Below are 24,207 nucleotides of genomic sequence, written 5' to 3'. Positions count from 1 at the left end.
ATTAATGGAAAAGAAAAGGAAGAGGATTCTAGTTAGGGAAAATGACCTGGCATCTTAGAATATCATTTAGAAATAAATCTGAATGCTTTACTCTCTTGTCTTTTTTTCTTTGAAATATTGTTTTGAAATATTGCTATGAAAGTTTTATAGTGTATCATAAAGTATTATGGAACAGTAGGTACATAGGAAATATTTGTTGACACATAAATGAGAATAATGTTTTCAAAGCTTATTTTACTAATTAGTACTTTTAGTCATTGAAATGTAGGATTTTTAAAATTATAGATGTTTTTATTGTGCTAAAAAATACATGACATAAGATTCAGCATTTTAACCATGATTAAGTGTACAGTTCACTGGTAGTAAGTATATTCCAAAACTTAGTTTTGTGTATAAAGATATTGTCTCTTCTCAAAAAATGTTGCTTACTAGCAAAAGGAATTTAGAGCCAGTTGGGCTTTACTTCTAAGCACACTGAGCATTCTGTAAGTCTTAGAATCCTAAATGATCATCACTTTTGTTTAAAAGATTGAAACAATTAGAAAAACAAGAATGAAAATTAGTGCCTTACTTCTAAAACAGATCTTTTCTTTCTTAAAAACTGACTTTCCATTTAAGTGAGTGTCATTTTTAGTTGTTTGGGTCACTGTTTAAATAATTTGAATGTGTTTTCTTTACCTTTGATTACTGGTACCTCCCTCAGAAACCAAATGCTCCTATAAAGCTGTGGTATGAATCTATAGCATAAGGAGCTTTTCAGAAGTGAAATAAGCGTGCTTTCCTTTATACTTGTTTTGCCTGCTTACTTGCTTCTTAGATTCCTGTCAAAGTCTGTGTCTTTTGAGTTTTGTAAATTATAAATTATATTTTATAATTAATTTTGGATTTTATAAATTACATGAAAATGTGTGATATGTCTGTTTTTTGTGTTATAAACCTAGGAAATTCTGTCTCTTGATTACAGTGCATCTTTTTCTAGGGAACAAAGAAGGAAGAGATTGAAGGTGAAGTGGAAGTGTCTGGTTTAATTCAGCCTGCAGAAGTGTTTGCTCCCAAAAGCCTGGTGTTGGTATCCAGATTAGATTATCCAGAAATTTTTAGGGTAAAGAACTCACAGTTGTCATTATTGATTTGTATTATTGTGTGAATCTATTTTGAGTGAACCATGGTAACATGATTTTTTATTTAAAATGTCTTTAAATTGATTTAGGGATCCATCAATAAAACAAATTTAGTGTGAACTGAAAAATATGTTTATGTTGGGTAAAATAAATTCCTGAGTTAATGTGACTATCTAAACTTATAAAGATGTAGTGTTTGCTTTAATATAGATCCCATGGCTACTGATTCCAAAATTTATGAATCTAAAAGAAATTATTTGATTGCTTGTAGCAAATTTAAAATGCATTAGTAATATAACAATTCTGTCTGTTTTTATTTATCTTCTTTTGAGGAATATCAGGCCCAAGTAAGTAGAATGGATATTTGCAATTTCAAAAAGTTCTGATTGCCAGGATGGCTTCCAGATATTTTCCTTTTTGAGACACTCAGAATTTTTCCAATGCAAAAAAATTTTTATTTAGTTATAAATACATTTAAGCTATGAAGGAAGAGGGCTATTCTTTTATTTCAGTTGCTACCTTTGGTAATAGTAATGTTGATTATTGTCCAAAATCACAGATCTTTTGAAGGGTATAAAATATACCTTAACATTTCCCAAGGACTTGGAATTTCTGGAAAACTTTGTATATTATTGAGATTATATATTGTATAAAAATTAGCTTCATTTCAAGATTTCAGTGATAATGGGTAACTTCTAACAAATTCTAATGTTTTAAAGTCACAAATTTTAATAAACTGAATCATTTGTAAAGGTTGTATTTTGTCTTCCATTTTACTATCTACCTTCTTCTGAGCTTAAAGTGTTTATAATATCTTATCTCTATTTTGCTAACCTCTGTAATAATTCACAAAATTTTTCTGTAAAGCAGATGTTCTGAATTTGTAAGAATCACAAAAATATAAAATTTCTTAATTTTTATCTTGAAATTGGGAGTTTTGCAAAGTAAGAGAAAAACAGTTTTAAAGCCCTACAAATTTGCTAAAGTGGTTATCTGAGCTCGAGCCCCTGTTTTACAAATTATAGATTTCTGTTTTTTATAAACTTACCTCAAAAGCTCATTTAGAGCTTCTGATTAAGGAAGAAAATTTAATAAACCTAATAACATTTGCTTCTAAAAATTTGTTCTGTGGTCATTGTAGGATATACTTTACTGACTTCAAAGGGAAATTTCCTAGCAGCAGATGTCGCAGCAATTTATTTTCAATGCTTACTTTTTCCATGAAAAAACTGCATGCATCTTCTCTTTGCAGGCTTGCCTAGGTTTGATCTACACTGTGTATGTGGATAGTCTGAATGTCTCCTTGGAAAGTCTCATTGCAAACCTGTGTGCATGCCTTGTCCCAGCGGCTGGAGGGTCTCAGGTAAATAGAATGAGAAGGGAAACGAAGAGGACCTATTCCTCTTTTTTTCTCCTCCAGTTAATTTAATTTATGAAGGAAAGGGGGGGAAAAAAAGGTCCTTGAATATTCTCATTTTAAAGAAGATCTTAGTTAACCATTATCCCTATGGTCTGCCTTCCAGAGAGACCCAAGATTCCATTCTTTTCTTAGGTCACAAGGTTAATTTTAACTCAGGGTTCACCTTTAACATAGCATAATTAGTAGTCATATTTTGTGTAACTTGAACTCTAGTTTACATTTTCTTGGAAACACACTTTTTTAAATATTTAAACATTTAAAAATACATTCTTTTTGCCTTTCTTCCTCCTCTATGTAGTTATGGCTCATTTTATTAACTTCTATAAAAAAATTTTTAAGTGATTAAAAATTAGGAGATAACATTAAGAAAACTCTCAAAACAATTTTTTTGTAGCACTTATAACTACTTCTGAATAGGTTTATTTATTTATTCATTTCCCTGGATAACAGCAATTATACATGACCCTAAAACCGTTTTTCTGTGTTTGTAATCTTTAACAGAGTAGCTCACATGTAAGCTTTGAAAGAAGGTGGCTTATTTTTCTTATTTCAGTTTGCTACCTTTAGCATTAATAATGTTGATGATCATCCGGAATCACAGATCTTTTCTAAAAAGTGTAATCTATTCCTTAAAATTTCCCAAGGATTTTGTCATATATTTAGCCTTAAGGGAGACCATTAAATTATTTTACTGAAACAAAACTTTGTTAGAGTGGTCATGGGTTTTTCATCTTGTTTGTCCAAAGATTTTTATTTTTGTCTCTGCAGTAGAACCTCAGCTTCTATGTCTCAGTGTTTCTAGAGGACCAAACTTAAAAAAAAAATTCTTCTCCTTAAGCCCTAAAACTGATTAGTTGATTGTGTATTTTGTTTATTCTTGTGTAATACTGTAGAAGAGGAAAGCCCTCTAAAACTTCCATTGTTTATCCTCCTCAGTCTGACAGAGATGATACTTGCAGTGAAATGGGCATCCATTTGCTTTGCCCTTTGCCTTTTAACTGTGTTTTGTCTTACCTGGTATCTTCTGTTTTTCTTTAATTTTTATTCCCTTTTTTTCCTCCTGTTCCCTATTCCCTCAGTCTTCTCCCCCTGCTCCAAGGGAAGAATATAAAATATGAGTTTGGTCACAAATGACCTAAATTTGATAGCAGTGGAATTGTTTCATGGACCTTTATCATGGTGGGATTTCTGCTAACTTTATTTTGTGAACTTATTTTTTAATTAAAAAAATTTTTTTGTTGGAGGATGCCAGGATGGCTCAGTTGGTTAAGCATTTGCCTTCAGCTCAGGTCATGATCCCAGGGTCCTGGGATCCAGTCCTGCGTCGGGCTCCCTGCTCTATGGGGAACATGGTTCTCCAGATTCTGCTTGTCACAACCCCTGCCTTTGTGCTCTTTCTGTCTTTCTCTCCATTTCTCTGACAAATAAGTAAAAAAATAATTTAAAAAGTAAAAAACTTTTTATTGTGGCTACTAAAAATTTTAAAATATTGCATATATGGTTCATATTATATAGTTTTATTTCTTTCTCCAAGTTTTATTGACATAAAATTGACATAAAAACGTTGACTTTAATGTTTTATTATTTTTTAGGTAACTGATTGTCAGTGATTTTTCTGTCTCATCATTTAATAAATTTCAGCTTTCTCCTTACTGAATTTTCTTATACCATGATCATTTGAGCACAGTGTAACTTGAATGTTATCAGTTACATTTTTATTCTTGGCATCTACTAATTGGGTCTTACAGGGTTATCACCAACTCAATATTCAAAAACATTTTAAAAGTTTGAACTTAAAGGGATTTTTTTTTGTCTTAAGAAAATGTCTGAAAAGAAATCATTTATGTTTCTGTGTGTGTTTTTCCATTCTGCAGAAGCTGTTTTCCTTGGGTGCAGGAGACAGACAGCTGATCCAGACTCCTTTGCATGATAGTCTTCCTGTCACAGGCACTAGCGTCGCTCTTCTGTTTCAGCAGTTGGGTATGTTTTTTCCCCCATTGTCAGTGTCCTCCTGTGGATTTATTTTAAGCACAATACCTGATACATAAAATAGATAATTATGTGGGTCCTAATCTTAAATGATGCTTATTCTTTTAAAAATTTTTTAACTCTGGCCTCTTTTGCTCTGGAGTCAGTTAGACATACAGAAAATAGGCAGATTTTCCTTATGTTTTAAAAGATGAATAGATGGTATATTTTGCTTTTCCTTTACTGAATTACTTTTGCAGAAACCTTGTCGAATGAAACAGAAAGTCCTGTCCTTCTAATCCATGATCTGGATCCGAACTTTATCACCATATTTTCTAGCAATGAAAAGGCTCAAGAATTGCAGGGAGGATACAATAAAGTGCACTCTGTCTATCGGACAGCTTGTACTTTCTTTAAGGAATCATACAACTTTAAGGTGAAGATGTTTCTGATTGGGGCTGCTAGAGATTCCTATTTACTTTACCTCTTACTTACCCTTTATATGTGCCTGCATATGAGTGTCCCATTCTCTTTGATTCAGTCTTTGTCAGTGTTCTCCATCTGTCTTTGTCTTTTTTAAGTTATATTGAAACCTTCCCTTCCCTAGGGTTCACGTTATTATCCATGGGATTATTATTACCTTACACAAAACTTCCAGCCTCTTGTTTCCCTTCTGTCTCATGCTGAATTTTGCTTCTAGCTCAGCTTTCTAATTTGTCACTCCTTTTTCATTAATGGCCCCATCCTTATTCTTCTGCTGTGACTTCAGTTGTCAAATTTAGAAAGCCTCAGAAGAAATTAATGTAAGTATACAGTTTTATAGTATCTTAATAAAGATTAATGATGATACCAATCCCAAAGTAGTAGTTTTTCCCCCATTACATCTGCTTCCCGTCAGGAGTTCAAACACTAAAAAATTACCTATCCCTTCATCTCTCCCCTCCCAAAATATTCTGCTTCTCACTAAGTCATTTCAACTAAGTCCTAATGTAATTAAAGCTATATTTTTTCTTAATAGGTGAAATAGGTAATTTCCCTGGTGGTACTTAGTTCTCTAAAGAGTATCTTGCTTTTGTTTTTGTTTTTTAAAGATGTTATTTATTTATTTGACAGAGAGAGAGAGATCACAAGAGGCAGGCAGAGAGAGGGGGGAAGCAGGCTCCCTGCTGAGCAGAGAGCCCAATACAGGGCTCAATCCCAGGATTCTGGGATCATGACCTGTGCCAAAGGCAGAGGCTTAACCCACTGAGCCACCCAGTGCCCCAAGAATATCTTATTGATTAAATACTCTTTCCATAATCTTCTAGAAATAATTTTCAGAAGTTCATGGGTTATCTGAACCCTGTCCATGGTCCCTACTAACCATTGACTTGGTTGATTTTAGCCAAGGATTATTCACATGACTTTTTTACTTTTAGAAGAGACTGTATACTTCATACAAGGGTTAGTAAAAACAAAGATTTACCATTAAGGGGAACAGAAAAATAGTGACACAAATAAAATAATCTGCCTTTTATCTTAATGAGTGCTTTATAAGCCTGTTATGTTTTTGAGTTTTTACAATGGCTTGACCAGGGGGAGGGGAGGGATGTTACTGGCATTTAGTGCCCAGGACCAGGGATATTAAACATCCCTCATGCATGATGTATGTGTACCAGAAGAGTTTTTACCTCAAAAAGACTGGTAGCACTCCCACTGAGAAAAACTACTGTAGATAAAGTATAATTTATAAAACCTGGACATGTCTTCAAGTAACGGTGGTCTATATAATTTAGACTAACCATCTTAACAATAACAACTAGAAAAACTATGTAAATATGAACATCATCTACTTGAAAGCATGAGAGGCAGTAAAGATACTAAAGGAAACCTAGAGAAGTGAGACATATATTTGGGACCAGTTTTTCCCAGAGTATCTGTTGATTTTGGAAGATGTAACTGAAAAGCTGATCACAGCAGTATTGATATCCCACAGGGAGCAGGAAAACTGAGGTCAAGTTTTATCAAGGGAGATTTCTTTATAAAGCTCTCATGCTTTGAGTTGAGACTACAAAGGACCACAACCTAGGAATGAGTAAATCACAAGTAAACAAGGTCCACACAAGGTCCCTTGAGAAAATGAAGTGGAACTTGAAATCATTTTAATTCCTTGAAATGATTATTATGATCCTTGATGCTATTGTCTCTAGCCATATAGTACAAGTAAAAGTAAATTCCTCTCTGGAACAAGGTAATTGCATTCTAGGTCTTCAGTATGTCTACAGAATTTGCCCAGCACTCAATAAAAAATGACCAGAAATATGAGGACTAATCCGATATGAAAGAAATACAGAGGAAACTATAGATAATATAAAAACCCACAGGGCACCAGAAAAATAGTTACCAAATTTACATATTTAAATAATTGTGCTTAAAATAGTGAAGGAGATAAACAGTCAAGACTTAGAATTTGGGGGGTGACATCAGCAAGATGGCAGCACAAGAAGTCCTAGTCCTTTTTCTTCCACAGGAGCATTGCTTTAATAGTGATATACTGACCAAAATACCTTTATGAGAATTCCAGAATCTAGCAAAGAATTTCCAATACCCCAGGTGATCACAAAGCTGAGAACAGACACATTAAAATGGGTAAGAAGAACAATTTCACTTTACCCTGTCAGCCTCTCCCCTAAGCCAGCACAGCTCAGCACTGGGAGAGGACACCTCAGCTTGCCACCTCTCCTTGGGGGAGGGGGAAGGAGAAGAATGGAGTATGTATGCAATTTTCCAGCTTTATGGAAGCTTTATGGCTGCCCGGTGAGACTGTCTCAACTCATTTGGAGCACTGACAGAATCAGCACTGTTTTGATGCCACTGAGAACAAAGAAGAGTGAAGGGTAGAGCTTGCTGTATCATCACTGCTTGTGGCAGTTGGCAGAAGGTGCACAACTTGGGGCATATCCCTTGGGAGGGAGGGAGAGGGAAAACAACATTCCAGCTTTTCAGAGTGCTGCCTGAATATTGGCAAAGGAATTGTGAATTTAATTCACTATTAATGAGAATGTGAATTAGAGCACAGTTTAAATCAAATAATCCAGCCATTCCACTCCTAAGGCTTTCACTCCATTTACCTAAAGAAAATGATAGCATTGTCCATAAAATACTGTATACGAATGTTCATATTCACATTTCTGTAATAGTAAATAGCTGGGAACAAGATCAGTGTTCATCAATGGCAGTGGATAATGGTGATGATAATGGGTAAATAATCTCTGATATATCCATACAGTGGAATGCTACTAAGCAATGCAAAGTAATGAATTATTAATATATGCTACAGCATGGATTAATCAGAAAATAATTATGCTGAATTTAAAAAGCCTTACAAAAAAGAATGCATACTGTATGATATGGTTTCTATAAAGCTCAAAGAAAATACAGTCTAATCTGTAGTAATAGAAACAGGTCACTGGTTGCCCTGGGAGTGGGAAGAGAGGGATGACAAAGAGTTATGAGGAAACTTTGGGATGTTTGTGTTCATTATCTTGATTGTGTGATGATTTATAGTATATGTGTGTGTGCATATGTTAAAGTATATTAAATTCTACAAATGAATTGAAAACCTATATTCATATAAAAACTTATAAATGAGTGTTCACAGCAGCATTATTCATAATAGCCAAAAAAATAAAACAACCCAAATGTCCATCATCTCATAAATGGATAAACAAATGGTGGTATATCCACATAATGGAATAATATTCAGCCATAAAAAGGAATGATTGTTGTTACATGCTACAAATGAAACAAATCTTGAAAACATTGTGTGAAAGTGAAAGAAGCAAGACTCAAAGGGCCATAATATTTTATGATTCCATTTATAGGAAATGTCTACAATAGGGAAGTCCATCAAGACAGAGAGATTAGTGGGTGCCAGGAGCTGGTGGGGAGAACAATGGAGTGACTGATGATGAGAATTGGGTTTCTCTTCAGGTCGTGAAATTGTTTTAGAGTTAGAGACTGGTGATGGTTTTACAACCTATGACTGTGCTAAACCCCACGGAACTGTATGCTATATAAGGGTGGGTTTTATGGTATATGAATTATAACTCAATAAAGAAAAAATTATTAGGGCCTTGTCAAAGGAATTCAGGAGCTATCTTGAAGAGACTTGCATGGATCTACAATGGTATAATTTGAGCTTCATAAATGGTGAAAATTGCAATTCGTTGAAACCCAGCAGATACTTTTAAAAATTTTTTAGTTAAAAATTTTTAAAAAATTATTTATATATTTCTGAGAGAAAGAGAGAAAGAGCACATGAATGTTGGAGCAGAGGGAGAGGAAGAGCATCTCAAGCAGACTCCCCACTGAGTGCAGAGTCCAACACAGGGCTCAACCTCATGACCCTGAGATCTTGACCTGAGCTGAAACCAAGCATTGATGCCTAACTGACTGAGCCATCCAGCTGCCCCCAGCAAACGTTTTTATGAATTTGTAATAATATTAAATGAAAAATTATCTTAGAATGTGACAGAGAAATGATTTGTTATCTTGAAAACTTATCAATAAAGGAAAAGAATGCAGCATTTATTCTGTCTTGACTATATGAATTGTAAATGTAGTACAGGATAACCCAGTAGTCGATTAGGGAAGTTATCTCTTTTTAAAAGTATTCTACCAATAAATGAAAAAAATATATAGTGCTAGAACTTCATCATTTTACATTCTTTAGTAAATGAAGTTCTCAGCATCAACAAGTATTATGTTAGGAAAGAAAACAGATCTAGCCTTGCTAAACAGTACCTGTAGTTTCACTGGAGGGATTAAATCTGATTACAGAAAATATAGAAGATAGGGGAACATAGTGAACTGCACTAGATTGCAGTTGTCAAAGTTAGGTTCTTAGACAATGCGGTTTATATATGTGATGAAATATTATTCATCCATGAAATAGAATTAAAATCTTGCTATTTGCAACAACATGGATGGAGCCAGAGGGTATAATGCTAAGCAAAATAAGTCAGAGAAAGAGAAATACCGTATGATTTCACTTATATGTGGAATTTAAGAAAAAAAAATAAGAAAGGAAAAAAGAGAGAGAAACCAAGAAACATATTCTTCACCAAAGAGAACAAACTGATGTTTACTAGAGGGGAGGTGGGGTGGGAGGATGGAGGAAATAGGTGAAGGGGATTAAGAGTACACTTATCATGATGAGAACTGAGTAATGTATAGAATTGTTGAATCACTGTACTATACACCTGAAACTAATACAACACTGTATGTTAACTCTACTGGAATTAGAATTAGAAACTTAAAAAATAATCTGTTTATAGAAACTCTATTGGTCAAATGTCCCAGGTTCTTTAATAAATAAATTATAAGGAAGGGAAAGGAGGAGTAATCTCTAGATTAAAAGAGTTGTAAAACATCCTATTTGGGGGGCTTCTGGGTGGCTCAGTCAGTTGAATGTCTGCCTTCAGCTCAGGTTGTGATCTCAGGTTCCTGGCTTCAAGCCAGACTCTGCTCAGTAGCGAGTCTGCTTCTTCTTCCTCTCCCTCTGTGCTTTCTCTCTCTCTTTCTCAAATAAATAAATATCTTTTTTTTTAAATCCCCTTTTTAATAGAGTGAGATTGAATTATAGTGTCTAGGAATGCACATTTGGGTGATAAAACTATAGAAAAAAATCAGGAAAATGGTTAATAGAAAAGTCAAGATAAAGGTTACTCGTGGCACTAGAGAGGTAGCTCTGATTGGTTGCATGTGGAAGGGGCCTTTAGGATTGCTGGCAAAGTTCTCTTTCTTAAGTAGTGTTTGTAAGATAATTCCTTAAGCCATCTTTTTTATTTGCATGATTTTCTATATTTGTTTTCTATATTTGTTTAATCTTCCAATGAAAATATTTTTTAAAAGACTTATATAACTAGGGGCACCTGGATGGCTCAGTCAGTTAAGCACCGGACTCTTGATTTCAGCTCATGTGATCTCAGGGGTCTTGGGATTAAGCCCTGCCTCAGGCTCTGTACTTAGGATAGAGTCTGCTTACTCCTCTCCCTCTGCTTCTCCTCCCTGATTGTGTTTTCTTTCTCTCTCTCTCTATCAGATAAATAAAATAAATAAATAAATAAATAAATAAAATCTTAAACTTATAAAACTATTTTAACTTTTATTTTTTTAAAAAGTAAAGTGCTTAAACAAATCAGAGATTTTATCCTCAGATAATAGAAAGTCTAGAAGTAGAAGTATAGAAGCAGTACAGGACAGATGTGTTGATTGCCAGATGGTATGGAAATTCTCCTCCGTGTTTTTTCCCTATTTATTAGTAAGGAGTTAATAAGACTGTGAGCTTTAAGAACTTCCTCATCTTAGTATTCTGTGTGTCCTCTATATTTGGTATAGTACCTTGGACTCAGAAGACATTAATATTTTTTGAATAAATGAGTGAATATATTAGCCATGAAGAAAATGGCAATCATTATTTCATCAGATGTTCTATCTATGGATGAAATGTGCCAGAATGTATGATTATTAGTAATTTGAAGATCACATTTCATTATTTCACCCTCTAGTATGTTTGAGCTGAATTATCTTTTGCTTACATATTCAAAATTTAATTTTCCAGGGAAAAAATAAGGAAAAGATAAGAAAGGGAAGGAAAAAGAAGGATGCCTCTAAAACAGCGCCATGTGCAGAGTTGTAGTTTCCAGAACATGTGGTACTGATAATTCTGACTAAAGGCATGTTCTTATCACCAGTCATTTTGGTTGGACTGTTGTTGAAGGCCAATATTAGACTATTATCAGAGTTCACTACCTAGGTTGGGGTGAGATCGTAGTGGTGGATTTTATAAAACACAGACAGGAAGCAGATTAAGTTGTAGCCTTGACCAGTTTTCCTGTGGAAGGTCTAAATGTAATGATACCATTTCCTTGGTTCTTCTCTCCAAGGATTGTTAGGATAATGAATTTGTTTTTCATAGTTTGAGATGTCTCTGTGTTTGCCTGAAATAATTATGTGGACTTTTACCATCAGCCCATAATTTCCTGTCAATCACCTTTATCTCTTACTTTCCATCTTGTTTATTTGTTTCTTTTAGCCTATGTGAACTGTTGTTGTTTACCTGAAGATTTGTGTTTTAAGTGTGGAAAACTAGTTTTGTTTTTGCTTTTGTTTTTTAATGTTAGTAAGATTGTATTCATAGGGCTGGTTTTATAGCCCATCTAATTTTATCATTTAATCCATAGTTATTTAACTCAGATGTCCCTCCTTAACCCAAATAATTTTGTGAAATATTCATGACATGTTGTGGGGCGCCTGGGTGGCTCAGTGGGTTAAGCCCCGGCCTTTAACTCAGGTCATGATCCTAGTGTCCTGGGATTGAGCCCCGCATCGGGCTCTCTGCTCAGTGGGGAAGCCTGCTTCCCCCTTTCCCTCTGCCTGCCTGTTTGCCTGCTTGTGCTCTCTCTCTCTGTGTCAAATAAATAAATAAAATCTTAAAAAAAAATAAAAGAAATATTCAGGACATGTTTTATTATATCCGCTTAGCTATAATTTGGATTTTACAGCAAGTACACTAGTTTCAGAATATTCCACAGTTTTTACAGTGTATTATTTATTAGACTTTTTTTATTTTAAGGATTTTATTTAATTATTTGACAGAGGGAGAAGCAGGGGGAACAGGAGAGGGAGAAGCAGGCTCCCCACTGAGCAGGGAGCCTGATGCAGGGATCAGTCCCAATACCCTGGGATCATGACTTGAGCTGAAGGCAGAGGCTTAACTGACTGAGCCTGTTTCCCTTATTAGACATTTTTATTTTATTATTATTTTTAAACATTCTATTTATTTATTTGACAGGTAGAGATCACAAGTAGGCAGAGAGGCAGGCAGAGAGAGAGAGAGAAGCAGGCTCCCTGCTGAGCAGAGAGCCCGATGTGGGGCTCGATCCCAGGACCTTGAGATCATGACCTGAGCTGAAGGCAGAGCCTTAACCCACTAAGCCACCCAGGTGCCCCTTATTAGACATTTTTAAAGTCTTTAAAGTCACAGACTAAAATGATCTTGGACCTTCAGCTATTATCACTCTATTTTCATAAACAGTAGTCTTGTATCATTTGTACTTAATACTTTTTTCCCTAGCTTTATTGAGGTATTATTGACATATAGCTTATTTAAGTTTAAGGTTTACAACGTGATGATTTGATTCAAATATATATTGTGAAATGTTTACTATAGTAAGGTTAATTAACACCTCTGTCACCTTACATAATTATCATTTTTATGTGTATGCTGATAATATTTAAGATCTACTCTCTTAACCACTTTTCAGTATATAATACAGTTTTGTTAATGATAATCACCATGCTGTACATTAGATCTCCAGAATTTATTCATTTTATATTTAGAATTTCTGCCCTTTGACCAGCATCTCCCATTTCTCACACCCCTGAGTCCCTGTTAACCACCATTCTACTTTCTATTTCTGTGAATTCAGCTTTTTTTTTTTTTTAATTCCACACATAAGTGAAAACATAGAGTATTTGTCTTTCTCTGTCTGATTTGTTTCACTTAACATAATGCCTTTAAGGTCTGTCTATGTTGTCACAAAAAAGGATTTCTTCCTTTTTGTGGTCAATAACATTCCATTGTATTATATGTATTTTCTTTATTCATTTATCCATTTACACTTAGATTGTTTCCTTATTTTAGCTGTTATGAATAATGTTGTAATGAACATGTAATGAGAATGTAGATATCTCTTTGAGATAGGGATTTCATTTCTTTTGGATATATAATCAGAAGTGGGATTCCTGGATCATATGGTAGTTCTATTTTTAATTTCTTCAGATACCTCCATACTACTTTACGAAATGGCTGCACTAATTTACATTTCTACCAAGAGTGCTTACAGGATGCCTTTTCTCTACTGCCTTGTCAACACTGTTACCTCTTGTCTTTTTGGTAATCATTCTAACAAATATAAGATGATAACTCACTGTGGTTTTGATTTGCATTTCCCTGATGATTAGTGATGCTAAGCATCTTTTCATGGCATTTATATGTCTTTGGAAAAATGTCCGTTCAGTCCTTTGCCCAGTTTTTAATCTGATAGGTGTTTGTTTTGCTATCGAGTTGTATGTGTTCCTAATATATTTTAGTTTTATTCCCTTCTCAGATAGATGGTTTGCATATATTTTCTCCTATTCTGTAGGTTGCCTTTTCATTTTGCTGATTTATTTCTTTAGCTGTGCAGAAACTTTTTTTTTTTAAGATTTTATTTATTTATTTGACAGAGGGAGATCACAGGTAGGCAGAGAGAGAGAGGAGGAAGCAGGCTCCCTGTGGAGCAGAGAGCCAGGTGCGGGGCTCGATCCCAGCACCCTGGGATCATGACCTGAGCCGAAAGCAGAGGCTTTAACCCACTGAGCCACCCAGTTGCCCCTGTGCAGAAACTTTTTAATTTGATATTGTTCCACTTCTTTATTTTTTTCTTTTTGGTGTCTTATTGAAAAAAATCATTGCCAAACCAATATGAAGAAGCTTATAGTTTGGGTTCTTATGTTTATGTATTTAATCCATTTTGAGTAATTTTTTGTGATAGACCAATTTCATTCTTTCACATATGAGTATCCAGTTTCCCAGCACCATTTTTTTTTTTTAAGATTTTATTTATTTACTTGGCAGAGATCACAAATAGGCAGAGAGGCAGGCAGAGAGAGAGAGAGAGAGAGAGAGAGAAGCAGGCTCCTTGCTGAGCAGAGAGCCCAAAGTGGGACTCGATCCCAGGACCCTGGGATCATGACCTGAGCCGAAGGCAGAGGCTTTAACCCACTGAGCCACCCAGGTGCCCCCCAGCACCATTTATTGAAGAGATTATCTTTCCCATTGAATATTCCTGGCTCAAATATTCATTGACCTTATATGTGTGAATTTATTTCTATGATATAATTTCTCTTCTTTTGATCTATGTGTTTGTTTTTATGACAATACCATACTATTTTTATTACTCTAGCTTTGTAATACAATTTTAAATCAAGAATTGTAATGCTTCCAGTTTTGTTGTTTTTCAGAATTGCTTTGGCTATTTTGGGTCTTTCATCATTCTATATAAATTTTAAGATTTTTTTTTCTGTTTCTGTGAAAAATGTCATTAGAATTTTGATAGAGATTGTATTGAATCTGTAGATGGTTTTGGGTAGTGTGAACATTTTAACAACATTAATTCTTCTGATTCATAAACACAGGCTATTGTTCCATTTATTTGTGTCTTCTTTAGGTTCTTTCATTAAAGTCTTACGGGTTTTAACATACAGATCTTTCATCTCCTTGGTTAAACTTATCCCTAAGGTGATGTTGTTGTTTTTTTTAATATTTAATTTAGATTTAATTTAGTTAACATATAGTGTATTATTTTCAAGGGTAGAATTTAGTAATTCATCAGTTGCATATCACACCCAGTGCTCATTACATCAAGTGCCTTAATGTCCATCAGCCAATTACCCCATATCCCAACCTGCCTCCCCTTCACCAACCCTCAGTTTGTTTCCTGTGATTAAGAGTCTCATAGTTTTCATCCCTCTCTATTTTTATCTTATTTTATTTTTCCTTTCCTTCTCATATGATCCTCTGTTTTGTTTATCATATTCCATGTATGAGTGAAATCATATGGTATTTGTCTTCTCTGACTGACTTATTTTGCTTAGCATAATACCCTCTAGTTCTATTAATGTCATTGCAAATGGCAAGATTTCATTCTTTTTGATGACTGAGTAATATTCCATTGTGTATATGTACCACATCTTCTTTTTTCATTCACGTGTCATTGGACATCTGGGCTCTTTTCCATATTTTGTCTGTCATGGACATTGATGCTATAAACATTGGGGTGCCCGTGCCCCTTTGAGTAGCTATTTTTTTTTAAGATTTTTATTTATTTATTTGACAGATCACAAGTAGGTAGAGAGGCAGAGAGAGAGAGAGAGGAGGAAGCAGGCTCCCCGCCGAGCAGAGAGCCCGATGCACAGCTCGATCCCAGGACCCTGAGATCATGACCTGAGCCAAAGGCAGAGGCTTTAACCCATGAGCCACCCGGGTGCCCCTGAATCACTATTTTTATATCCTTTCAGTAAATACCTAGTAATGCCATTGCTGGGTCATAGGGTAGTGTTATTTTTAACCTTTTTGAGGAATATCCACACTTTTTTTTTTTTTTAAAGATTTTATTTATTTATCAGAGAGAGAGAGGGAGAGCGAGCACAGGCAGACAGAATGGCAGGCAGAGGCAGAGGGAGAAGCAGGCTCCCTGCCGAGCAAGGAACCCGATGTGGGACTCGATCCCAGGACGCTGGGATCATGACCTGAGCCGAAGGCAGCTGCTTGACCAACTGAGCCACCCAGGCGTCCCATATCCACACTTTTTCAGAGTAGCTGAACTAGTTTACATTCCCACCAGCAGTGTAAGAGGGTTCCCCTTTTCCCACATCCTCGCCAACATCTCTTGTTTCCCGAGTTGCTAATTTTAGCCATTCTGACTGGTGTGAGTCAGGTATCACATTATAGTTTTGATTTGTATTTCCCTGATGCCTAGTGCTGTTGAGCATTTTTTCACGTGTCTATTAGACCTCTGTCCCAAGTTTTTAATTATATTTGATGCTATTATAAATGGGATTGTTTTATTTCCTTTTCAGATAGTTTTTTGTTAGTGTATAGAAATGCAACTGATTTTTGTATGTTGACTTTGTACCCTGAAACTTACTAAATTAGTTTATTAGTTGTAATAGCTTTTTGGTAGAGTCTTCAGGATTTTCTCTATATAAGATCATATCATCTACAGAGACAGTTTTACTTCTTCCTTCCTTATGTGGATGCTTTTTATTTTTTCTTTTGCCTAATTGCTCTAACTAGGATTTCTAGTACTGTGTTGAATTGAATGGTTTAAGAGAGGGCACCCTTGGGGTGCCCGAGTGTTTCAGTGGGTTAAAGCCTCTGCCTTCAGCTCAGGTCATGATCCCAAGGTTCTGGGATTGAGCCCTGCTGTAGGCTCTCTGCTCAACAGGGAGCCTGCTTCCTCTCCTCTCTCTTTCTGCCTCTCTGCCTACTTGTGATCTCTGTCTGTCAAATAAATAAATAAATAAATCTTTAAAAAAAAAAAAAAAGAAAAGAAAAAAAAGAATGGCACCCTTGTCTTATTCCTGATCTTAGCAGGAAATCTTTCAACCTTTTACCATTGAGTAAGATGTTAGCTGTGGACTTGCCATATATAGCATTTATTATGTTGAGGTAATTCCTTTTATGCCCAATTTGTTGAGAATTTTCACCATGAAAGGATGTTGAATTTTGTCAAATGCCTTTTCTGCTTTATTGAGATGACCATGTGATTTTTAAATCTTTTATTTTATTAATGTGTTATATCACATTGTTCGATTTGTGTATGTCAAACCATCCTTACATCCCAGATATAAATCCTGCTTGATGATTGTGTATGAGCCTTTTAATGTGATGCTGAATTCAGTTTACAGATACTTTAATGAGAATTTTTGCCTCTGTTCATGAGGGATATTAACCTTTAGTTTTCTTTTTTTATAGTGTCCTTATCTGGCTTTGTTATCAGGGTAATGCTGGCCTTGTAAAATTAGTTTGGGAGTGTTCACTCCTCTTCACTTTTTTTTGAAAATATGAGGAGCGTTAGTATTAATTCATCTCTAAATGTTTGGTAGGATTTACCAATCCATCCAGTCCTCAACTTTTCTTTGTTGGGAAGTTTTGATTACTGTTTCAATCTTCTTATGTATTATTGGTCTGCTCAAAATTTCTATTTCCTCATGATTGAGTCTTGGTATGAACTTTTTTATATGTATACTTCCTTTTTGCTTACTTAAATTAACTTTAGCCAGTTTTTCATTAACTATTATTAGATCAATATTTCTGTTGATTGTCTCTAATAGTAAATATAGATGCATTTTAAAAAATTACTAAAACAGCCAAAGTTTTTTCTTTAGTTTATCTTATTATCATTATTTTTACTTTTTACATGAACATCCTTAAAATGTTGAATATAGCTGTAACTTTCCATTTGGAAAGTTACTTTTATTCCTGAATATTCTAATGGAAAAAAATTGGTATTCTCTTTAGTCTTTCCCTGGAAAAGCTTTTGTCTGTAACACTATATAATTATTCCTGAAGTGACATTAATTTTACAAGAATATAAAAAATAATTTTGTTCCTGAAATAGAAAGATAAAAGATGCCAGAGGAAATAATGAAGGCTTAGGGGGTAGAAAATATTATTTTTACCTTAATACCTTTATGAAGAATATATTGATTGGTTAGTTTATGAATCATTTGATTAATGCATCAATTGTAGAATAGTTTTTGTCTTTTTACATTAAGTGATTGAAATCTGGTGGCTTGGATCGTGTTTCTGTTTTCAGTTTTTTCAGCTTATTCATATAGCATTCTTGTTTTAGTCTCATTCTCAATTATAACGGGAAAAATTAAGTAGTCATCTTCTTTCTCTATATATGTTGTTAAATAGTTGGAGAATTTGAGCATACAGGAGTTTAGATGATTACTATTAATGGTATATTGTGCTATTGGTGGAAAAAGAGGAAGTGGGAAATTTAATGTTTTACTGTAACTGTATATATGATTAATCATTTTTTGATAATTTGAATATCAAGTACTTTCTGTGGGGATTTGAAACAAATTAAACTTTTCACTAATCTGTTCTAGGACACTTTTCTGAAGGAACTGCTTACCATGTGTGTTCTACTCTGGGGACCTAAAGATCTCTTGGGGAAACTGTTCCAATTTAATTTTTTTGTAATAAATAGCAAAAAGAATGCAGTACCTCTAATGCCCACCTGTAGGAGCATTTTTTTAAAAAATCAGATGTTTACAAAGCTAGTACCATATGCCAGGTCTGTGCTAGTCACTAGTGGTATAAAGATGAGAAAAATCACAGGCCTTAACTAGATATACTTTTAACTAATAGAGAAATACACATATTTTTAAAATTATATTACAGTATGTAATAAATTCGATACTAGAAATACCAAGAGCTAAGAGAGATACCAGGAGATACATTACTAGCTAGAAAAGAGGACAAAGGGCATTACAGACAGAAGGAAGAACGTAAGCAATGATGTAGAGCATAAAAGGTCTTCATAAAATAATAAGAGTTTTGATGAAGCTTAAGTATAGGGTTGTAAGAAGTAGGCTGTGATCAGAAATTCATTGCTTTTCTTTTGAAAATTAAAGATTAAGTATTTATGCTAGTTTTGTAAAGGAAGCCATTTTTAAAATACCAAAGACTGACTGACAGTGACCAATTGAGTGCTTATTGACTAGTGTACTATCCTAGTTGGAATTACACATAAATAAAGCATATGGTTGCTGCATGATATAGTTTGAGAACAGTTCAGAAGTATCTTGGTTCAAAACTATCTTCTCCCTTTTGCTTTCCTGGTGCTTAAATGCTATTATTAAATAGTTATCTTTCTCTTTTTATTGAGTTATCTTTTAATGAATCCAAATGCTTTGAGGCAAGATAGCCATTAAGAGTTGTCCTCCATGGGGCGCCTGGTTGGCTCATTTGGGGTAAAGAGTCTGCCTTTGGCTTAGGTCATGATCTCAGGGTCCTGGGATCTAGCTGGCTTCAGGCTCTCTGCTCCATGGGGAATCTGCTTCTGCTGGTCCCTACTGCTTATGCTTTCCTCTCTGTCTCTGCCTCCCTCAAATGAATAAATGAAATCTTAAAAAAAAAAAAAAACCCAAGAATTGTCCTTTGTTCTTACAAAATTCTCTTGTCTAAAATTTCGTTTTGCTTTCAGCTCTTAGGGATTAATATTCTTACAAAATATGGCTACTCCATTATTGAAGTATGCAACTTACAAATGATGGCAGGATAAATTACCCTCTTTTTCTGTGCTCTGCAGCAGTTTGTATGTGTCTCTAGTCTGTTGTGTTTAATTATTTACTTACCAACCTGCCATCTTCACTGAACTGTGAACTCCTATGAGCCTGCCTCCCATTTCTTTATATCCATCTGTAGTTTTAGCAATTTCTTGTATATCTCAGCAGCTTGATAAAGGCCTATTAATGGAGGAAAGGAGGAAAGAGGAGAAGAAAGTGAAGAAGTTTTAACTAAATGTTATTTCTGCCAAGGTACTTCCCTCTTGTTTGATCCTTTAACTTTTCAGTTACTCAATATATTATCCTTATCCTTTATTTGCTCTTCTATTCCCAAGACCCCTTTTGCTTCCTGCTTAAATGTAGATGTTAAAAGAAATTTAAAAACCTGGTCTGTCAAAATAGGCACAGACTAGGAATCTGGGCCATTTGGGATTGGAATAATCTGATGTAATTACCCCAGACTCAGAATCAATTGTAGGGTTAAACAAGAAAAGAAATATGTTGTATCTTTTTTTTTTTTTTTAAGATTTTATTTATTTATTTGACAGAGAGATCACAAATAGGCAGAGAGGCAGGCAGAGAGAGAGGGGGAAGTAGGCTCCCTGCTAAGCAGAGAGCCTGATGCGGGGCTGGATCCCAGGTGAGATCATGACCTGAGCCAAAGGCAGAGGCTTAACCCACTGAGCCACCCAGGCGCCCCATGTTGTATCTGTTTTACACAGTTTTGGTTAAGTTGGGCTGTTAATGGATTGTTACTTGGGTTATACACAATTTTAGATTTGAATTATTTGTGGTCATGTTATTTTTTTAAGATTTTATTTATTTATTTGACAGAGAGAGATCACAAGTAGGCAGAGAGGAGAGGCAGGCCGGGTGGGGGGAGCAGGCTCTCTGCTGAGCAGAAAGCCCGACGCAGGGCTCTATCCCAGGACTCTGGGATCATGACCTGAGCTGAAGGCAGAGGCTTTAACTCATTGAGCCACCCAGGCGCCCTGGTTATATGTATTTGTTAATTGACTTCATATATTTAAAGATTACCACACATCACCTATTTATAGGTCCATAAAGTATGTTTAATTCATGTCACACTCAAGGGAATAAACCCATGTTCATAACCACTAAAATATACATGGTTGCCCAATTCAGTTACTGTTTTTTAAACTATTTTTTTTACTTGGAAGATTTCCATTTCTAACATCTATGGAAATGACATACTGAATTTGTAACATATTAAACATTGCCTCTCAGTGAAACAGTTCTAAAACTAAACTATATAAACCTATAGAAAGCTTTAATTTATGAAGGTAGAGATCTTATTTTTTCTTTATTTCTTGATTCCTAGTGCCTGAAACATGATAGATATTTGACAATATCTATTGATCAATAAATAATGATCAAATAAATGAGAAATTTCCTTTTCCTTGACTTGTGTTAAGTCATGACCATTATTATATTGTTTTCTCTGTTGTGGATTTATGTAAAAGAGGTATAATAAGTTGTTTAAGCCTTACTAACATATATATCCTATCTTGAAACCATGGCCTTCAGTTCCTCAATTTGCCCATTTGAACACTGGGCCATAGTGTTGTATCTGTGCAACGTATTGTTATTATTCAGAGAAGGGGAAAATTCTGGAGAAAATATTTTGGTGGTGTTTTTTCAAAACAGGAAATAAATACATTTGTTAATGTGTGATGCTATGAATTCTAGAACTTTAACCCCTAAAGAAAAGTTAAGATCAGGAAGTAATTTTTCAGAATGTTTTACTATTTGAATAATCAACAGGATGTGTGTGAACCATTGTGGTGAAATCAGTAGTAATTATCACTGGAATGTTTGTCTTCTCTACTGTTATTGTGCAGCTTTAGATGGACATTGACTACCAAAGACTAGGAAACAATTCAAGATTATGTAGAAAACTGATTATGACTTGTAGTTCAAAGAAATTGAATTTCTCAATGACTGTATAGCTATAAACACAGGAATAAAAAACAGTAGTTTCTTAAAATACTTGAGATTGTTTATCTGGAAATCAAGAAAGCATGTGATATTTATGAATATAAAATTTAAGTAATCTTCAGTTAGGCATGGGTAAATTATTTGTATGTATATACTATATTATTTTCTGGATAATGGAAAAGTTCCCCGTTAAGCATGAGAATATTATCCCCAACTCATTTCTATTATAAATCCTAACTTAAATCCTATCTTAGTAAGTATAATATAATAATATAAGTAAGTATAATATAATATTTTCCCATTGGTATCATGGACTAATTGTTTTTACTACTCTAAGTGGATAGAGTCCCTTAAAACTTCATGCCTGCCTTCTTCACAATTTATCTAATGCTAAATTATACTATGAATTTTATCTTCTGATGGATTATCAGAATGGATTCTTTTTTGTGGGAGATTACATAGGGTTCGGATATGAATGGAGAGGAAAAAGTTCTTCTCCAGAGTCTTAGAAAAGAAAGTCTGGATTCCTTTTCATGGTATTCAGATTCTTCTTGAACATTCCCTGATAGAACTATTTACAGGTTTTTCAGTGCTTTTTCATCCTAGTCATCTGTTTCTTTGCACTCGGTTTTCTGTCAGCTCTGAAAGCCTTTCTGCTCTTGTCTGCCTTACTAACTTGTGCTTATTCTTCAAAATCTAACTCAAAGGTCAATTCCTTTGGCGGGCCCAGTGTAAATCACAGGGGCCTTTAAAAGATGAGGGGGGGTGGTGCCTGGGTGGCTTAGTGGGTTAAGCCTCTGCCTTCAGCTTAGGTCATGATCTCAGGGTACTGGGTTCGAGCCCTGAATCGGGCTCTCTGCTCAGCATGGAGCCTGTTTCCGCCTCTTTCTGCCTGGCTCTCTGCCTACTTGTGATCTCTCTCTGTCAAATAAATAAATAAAAATCTTAAAAAAAAAAAAAAAAGAGATGAGAGAGGGAGACAGAAGAGTCAGTGTCAGAATGATGCCTTCTGACCTCACATAAATGAGAAACACTCAACTGGCTTTTGTCAGCTTTCAAGATAGAAGGGGGGCCGTGAGCTAAGGAATGTCGGCAGTTGCTAGAAGCTAGAAAACCCCAAAATAGGACTTCAGTCCTGCTGAACTTTAAGATAATGTGTTTTTGGTTCTTTAAGCAAATACTCACTTTAATCAGAATTCTAAATTACTTATTTTCACAGTTACATAGATATTTCCATAAACCAAGAAAAATTGAGCTTCTAAGTATTGTACATTTTTTAATGGTTAACATGTTTTGAAGAGTTTTTATTAAAAAGTGATCAGGAGCAGGTTGAAATTCTTCCCATAAAGTATCTGTTACTATTTATATTCATAACAAATTCAGATCCAAACTTCTAGAAAACCTATATTGCCTAATACCATAATAGGAATGACTAAGTACTTGACATACTCCCTCTTAAGCACTGGCTTAACCTAAAGTAATTATTTTAAGAAGCAGCCTCTCGCTACCCTATCCTCACCACCTATTATAATTATAACACAGGCACTAATTATTTTTTTGCAGAGCATTCATTTGATCATGAATTGTAGACAGTCAAAGATAGGTAGATGCAATAGTATCAAAGAAAAGAGCGTATCAAAACCTTTTCACTTTTATTAAAGTTTTTGATGAGAACTTCATAAAATGTCATGAAATTCTATTTGCTATACAGTAAACATCTACTGCTCAGTAGGAAACATATGCCATATCATAACAACCATTTTAATGTGTAAAATAATTCTGAATTCTTTTTTTTTAATATATAATATTTCAGGTATATGGGTCTGTGATTCTTACTGTAAAAATATTTGACTAAAATATGAAACATCTTTGCAGTAAAACTTACAACATAGCTTAAGTAAGATTTCAGAAGTGTCTCCTGGATAAAATGGGGATGTTTCCTTTCTCCAGATAAACTCTGAATAGTTATAGTTAAGGTGCCATAAACTAGACAAAGCTAGGAAGGAACATCTTGTTACTAGAAAAGAACAGCACGTAATGTGGACTTCCTCCATGTCAAAGTGACAACCACTTAATGACAATGACTTACTATATTAAAAAAAAGAGAATATAAAAGATAATATATTTGTGTTGTTTTAAGCCATCAAGTTTGTTGTAATTTATTATAGCAACCATTGGATACTAATACAACCACGAGTTTTTTTTACATAAATTTCTGTTTTTAAATACTTTGGCTCAAAAGAAGTAGCTAAATTGGTGCAGAAAATCCTCAAGTAAACAACAGTATTATAAATCAAGTATAAAACAATAATATTTAATGTAATTATAGTACATTATAACAACCAGAAAATTGATTCAACCTGCTTGAACCAGGGCACAGTGCTATTAATTCAAGGAAGAAGTAACACTTCTTTGAGTAGACCTTTTTATATAGATTTTTATATAGATTTGACTTCTGAAAGTATATGTTAAGTTTTACATACTCAGAAATATACTAGATGAGTCATGATGGGAAGAAACTAGAAACAAAAAAAAGAAAAAAAATTAAAACTGAAAGCACACATAAGCAAACTCTACTGTCTTTCAGATGATAAACCTAACCACACTGAAGAGGAAAAACTACTCAAAATAACCTATGTACATAGTATTTGACTAACCTCAGTTTTGGACAGATTTGAGGAGAGAATTTCTTTGTTTCTTTCTTTGTTTCTTTGTTTCTTTCTTTCTTTCTTTCTTTCTTTTTAAGATTTTTAATTTATTTACCAGAGAGAGAGAGAGAGAGAGAGCAAGCAAGTACACACAAGCAGGCAGAGAGGCAGGCAGAGGCAGAGAGAGAAGCAGGCTCCC

At 34.6% G+C, this 24,207-nt stretch overlaps 1 protein-coding gene across 4 annotated transcripts in view; it reads left to right on the top strand.

The window, feature by feature from the left end:
- SBF2 (SET binding factor 2) overlaps positions 1-24,207 on the top strand; it is a 484,493-nt gene that overhangs the window by 236,703 nt on the left and 223,583 nt on the right. For all 4 annotated transcript variants that reach the window (XM_044258810.1, XM_044258813.1, XM_044258812.1 and 1 more), the window contains 3 exons: positions 980-1,102; positions 2,374-2,484; positions 4,416-4,521. In XM_044258810.1, the coding sequence (XP_044114745.1) occupies positions 980-1,102; positions 2,374-2,484; positions 4,416-4,521 (340 nt within the window). The remainder of the gene's footprint in view (positions 1-979; positions 1,103-2,373; positions 2,485-4,415; positions 4,522-24,207) is intronic.

Source organism: Neovison vison, chromosome 7 (assembly GCF_020171115.1).
Source record: "Neovison vison isolate M4711 chromosome 7, ASM_NN_V1, whole genome shotgun sequence".
NCBI lineage: Eukaryota > Metazoa > Chordata > Mammalia > Carnivora > Mustelidae > Neogale > Neogale vison.
This window is presented reverse-complemented; position numbering and strand designations above follow the sequence as displayed.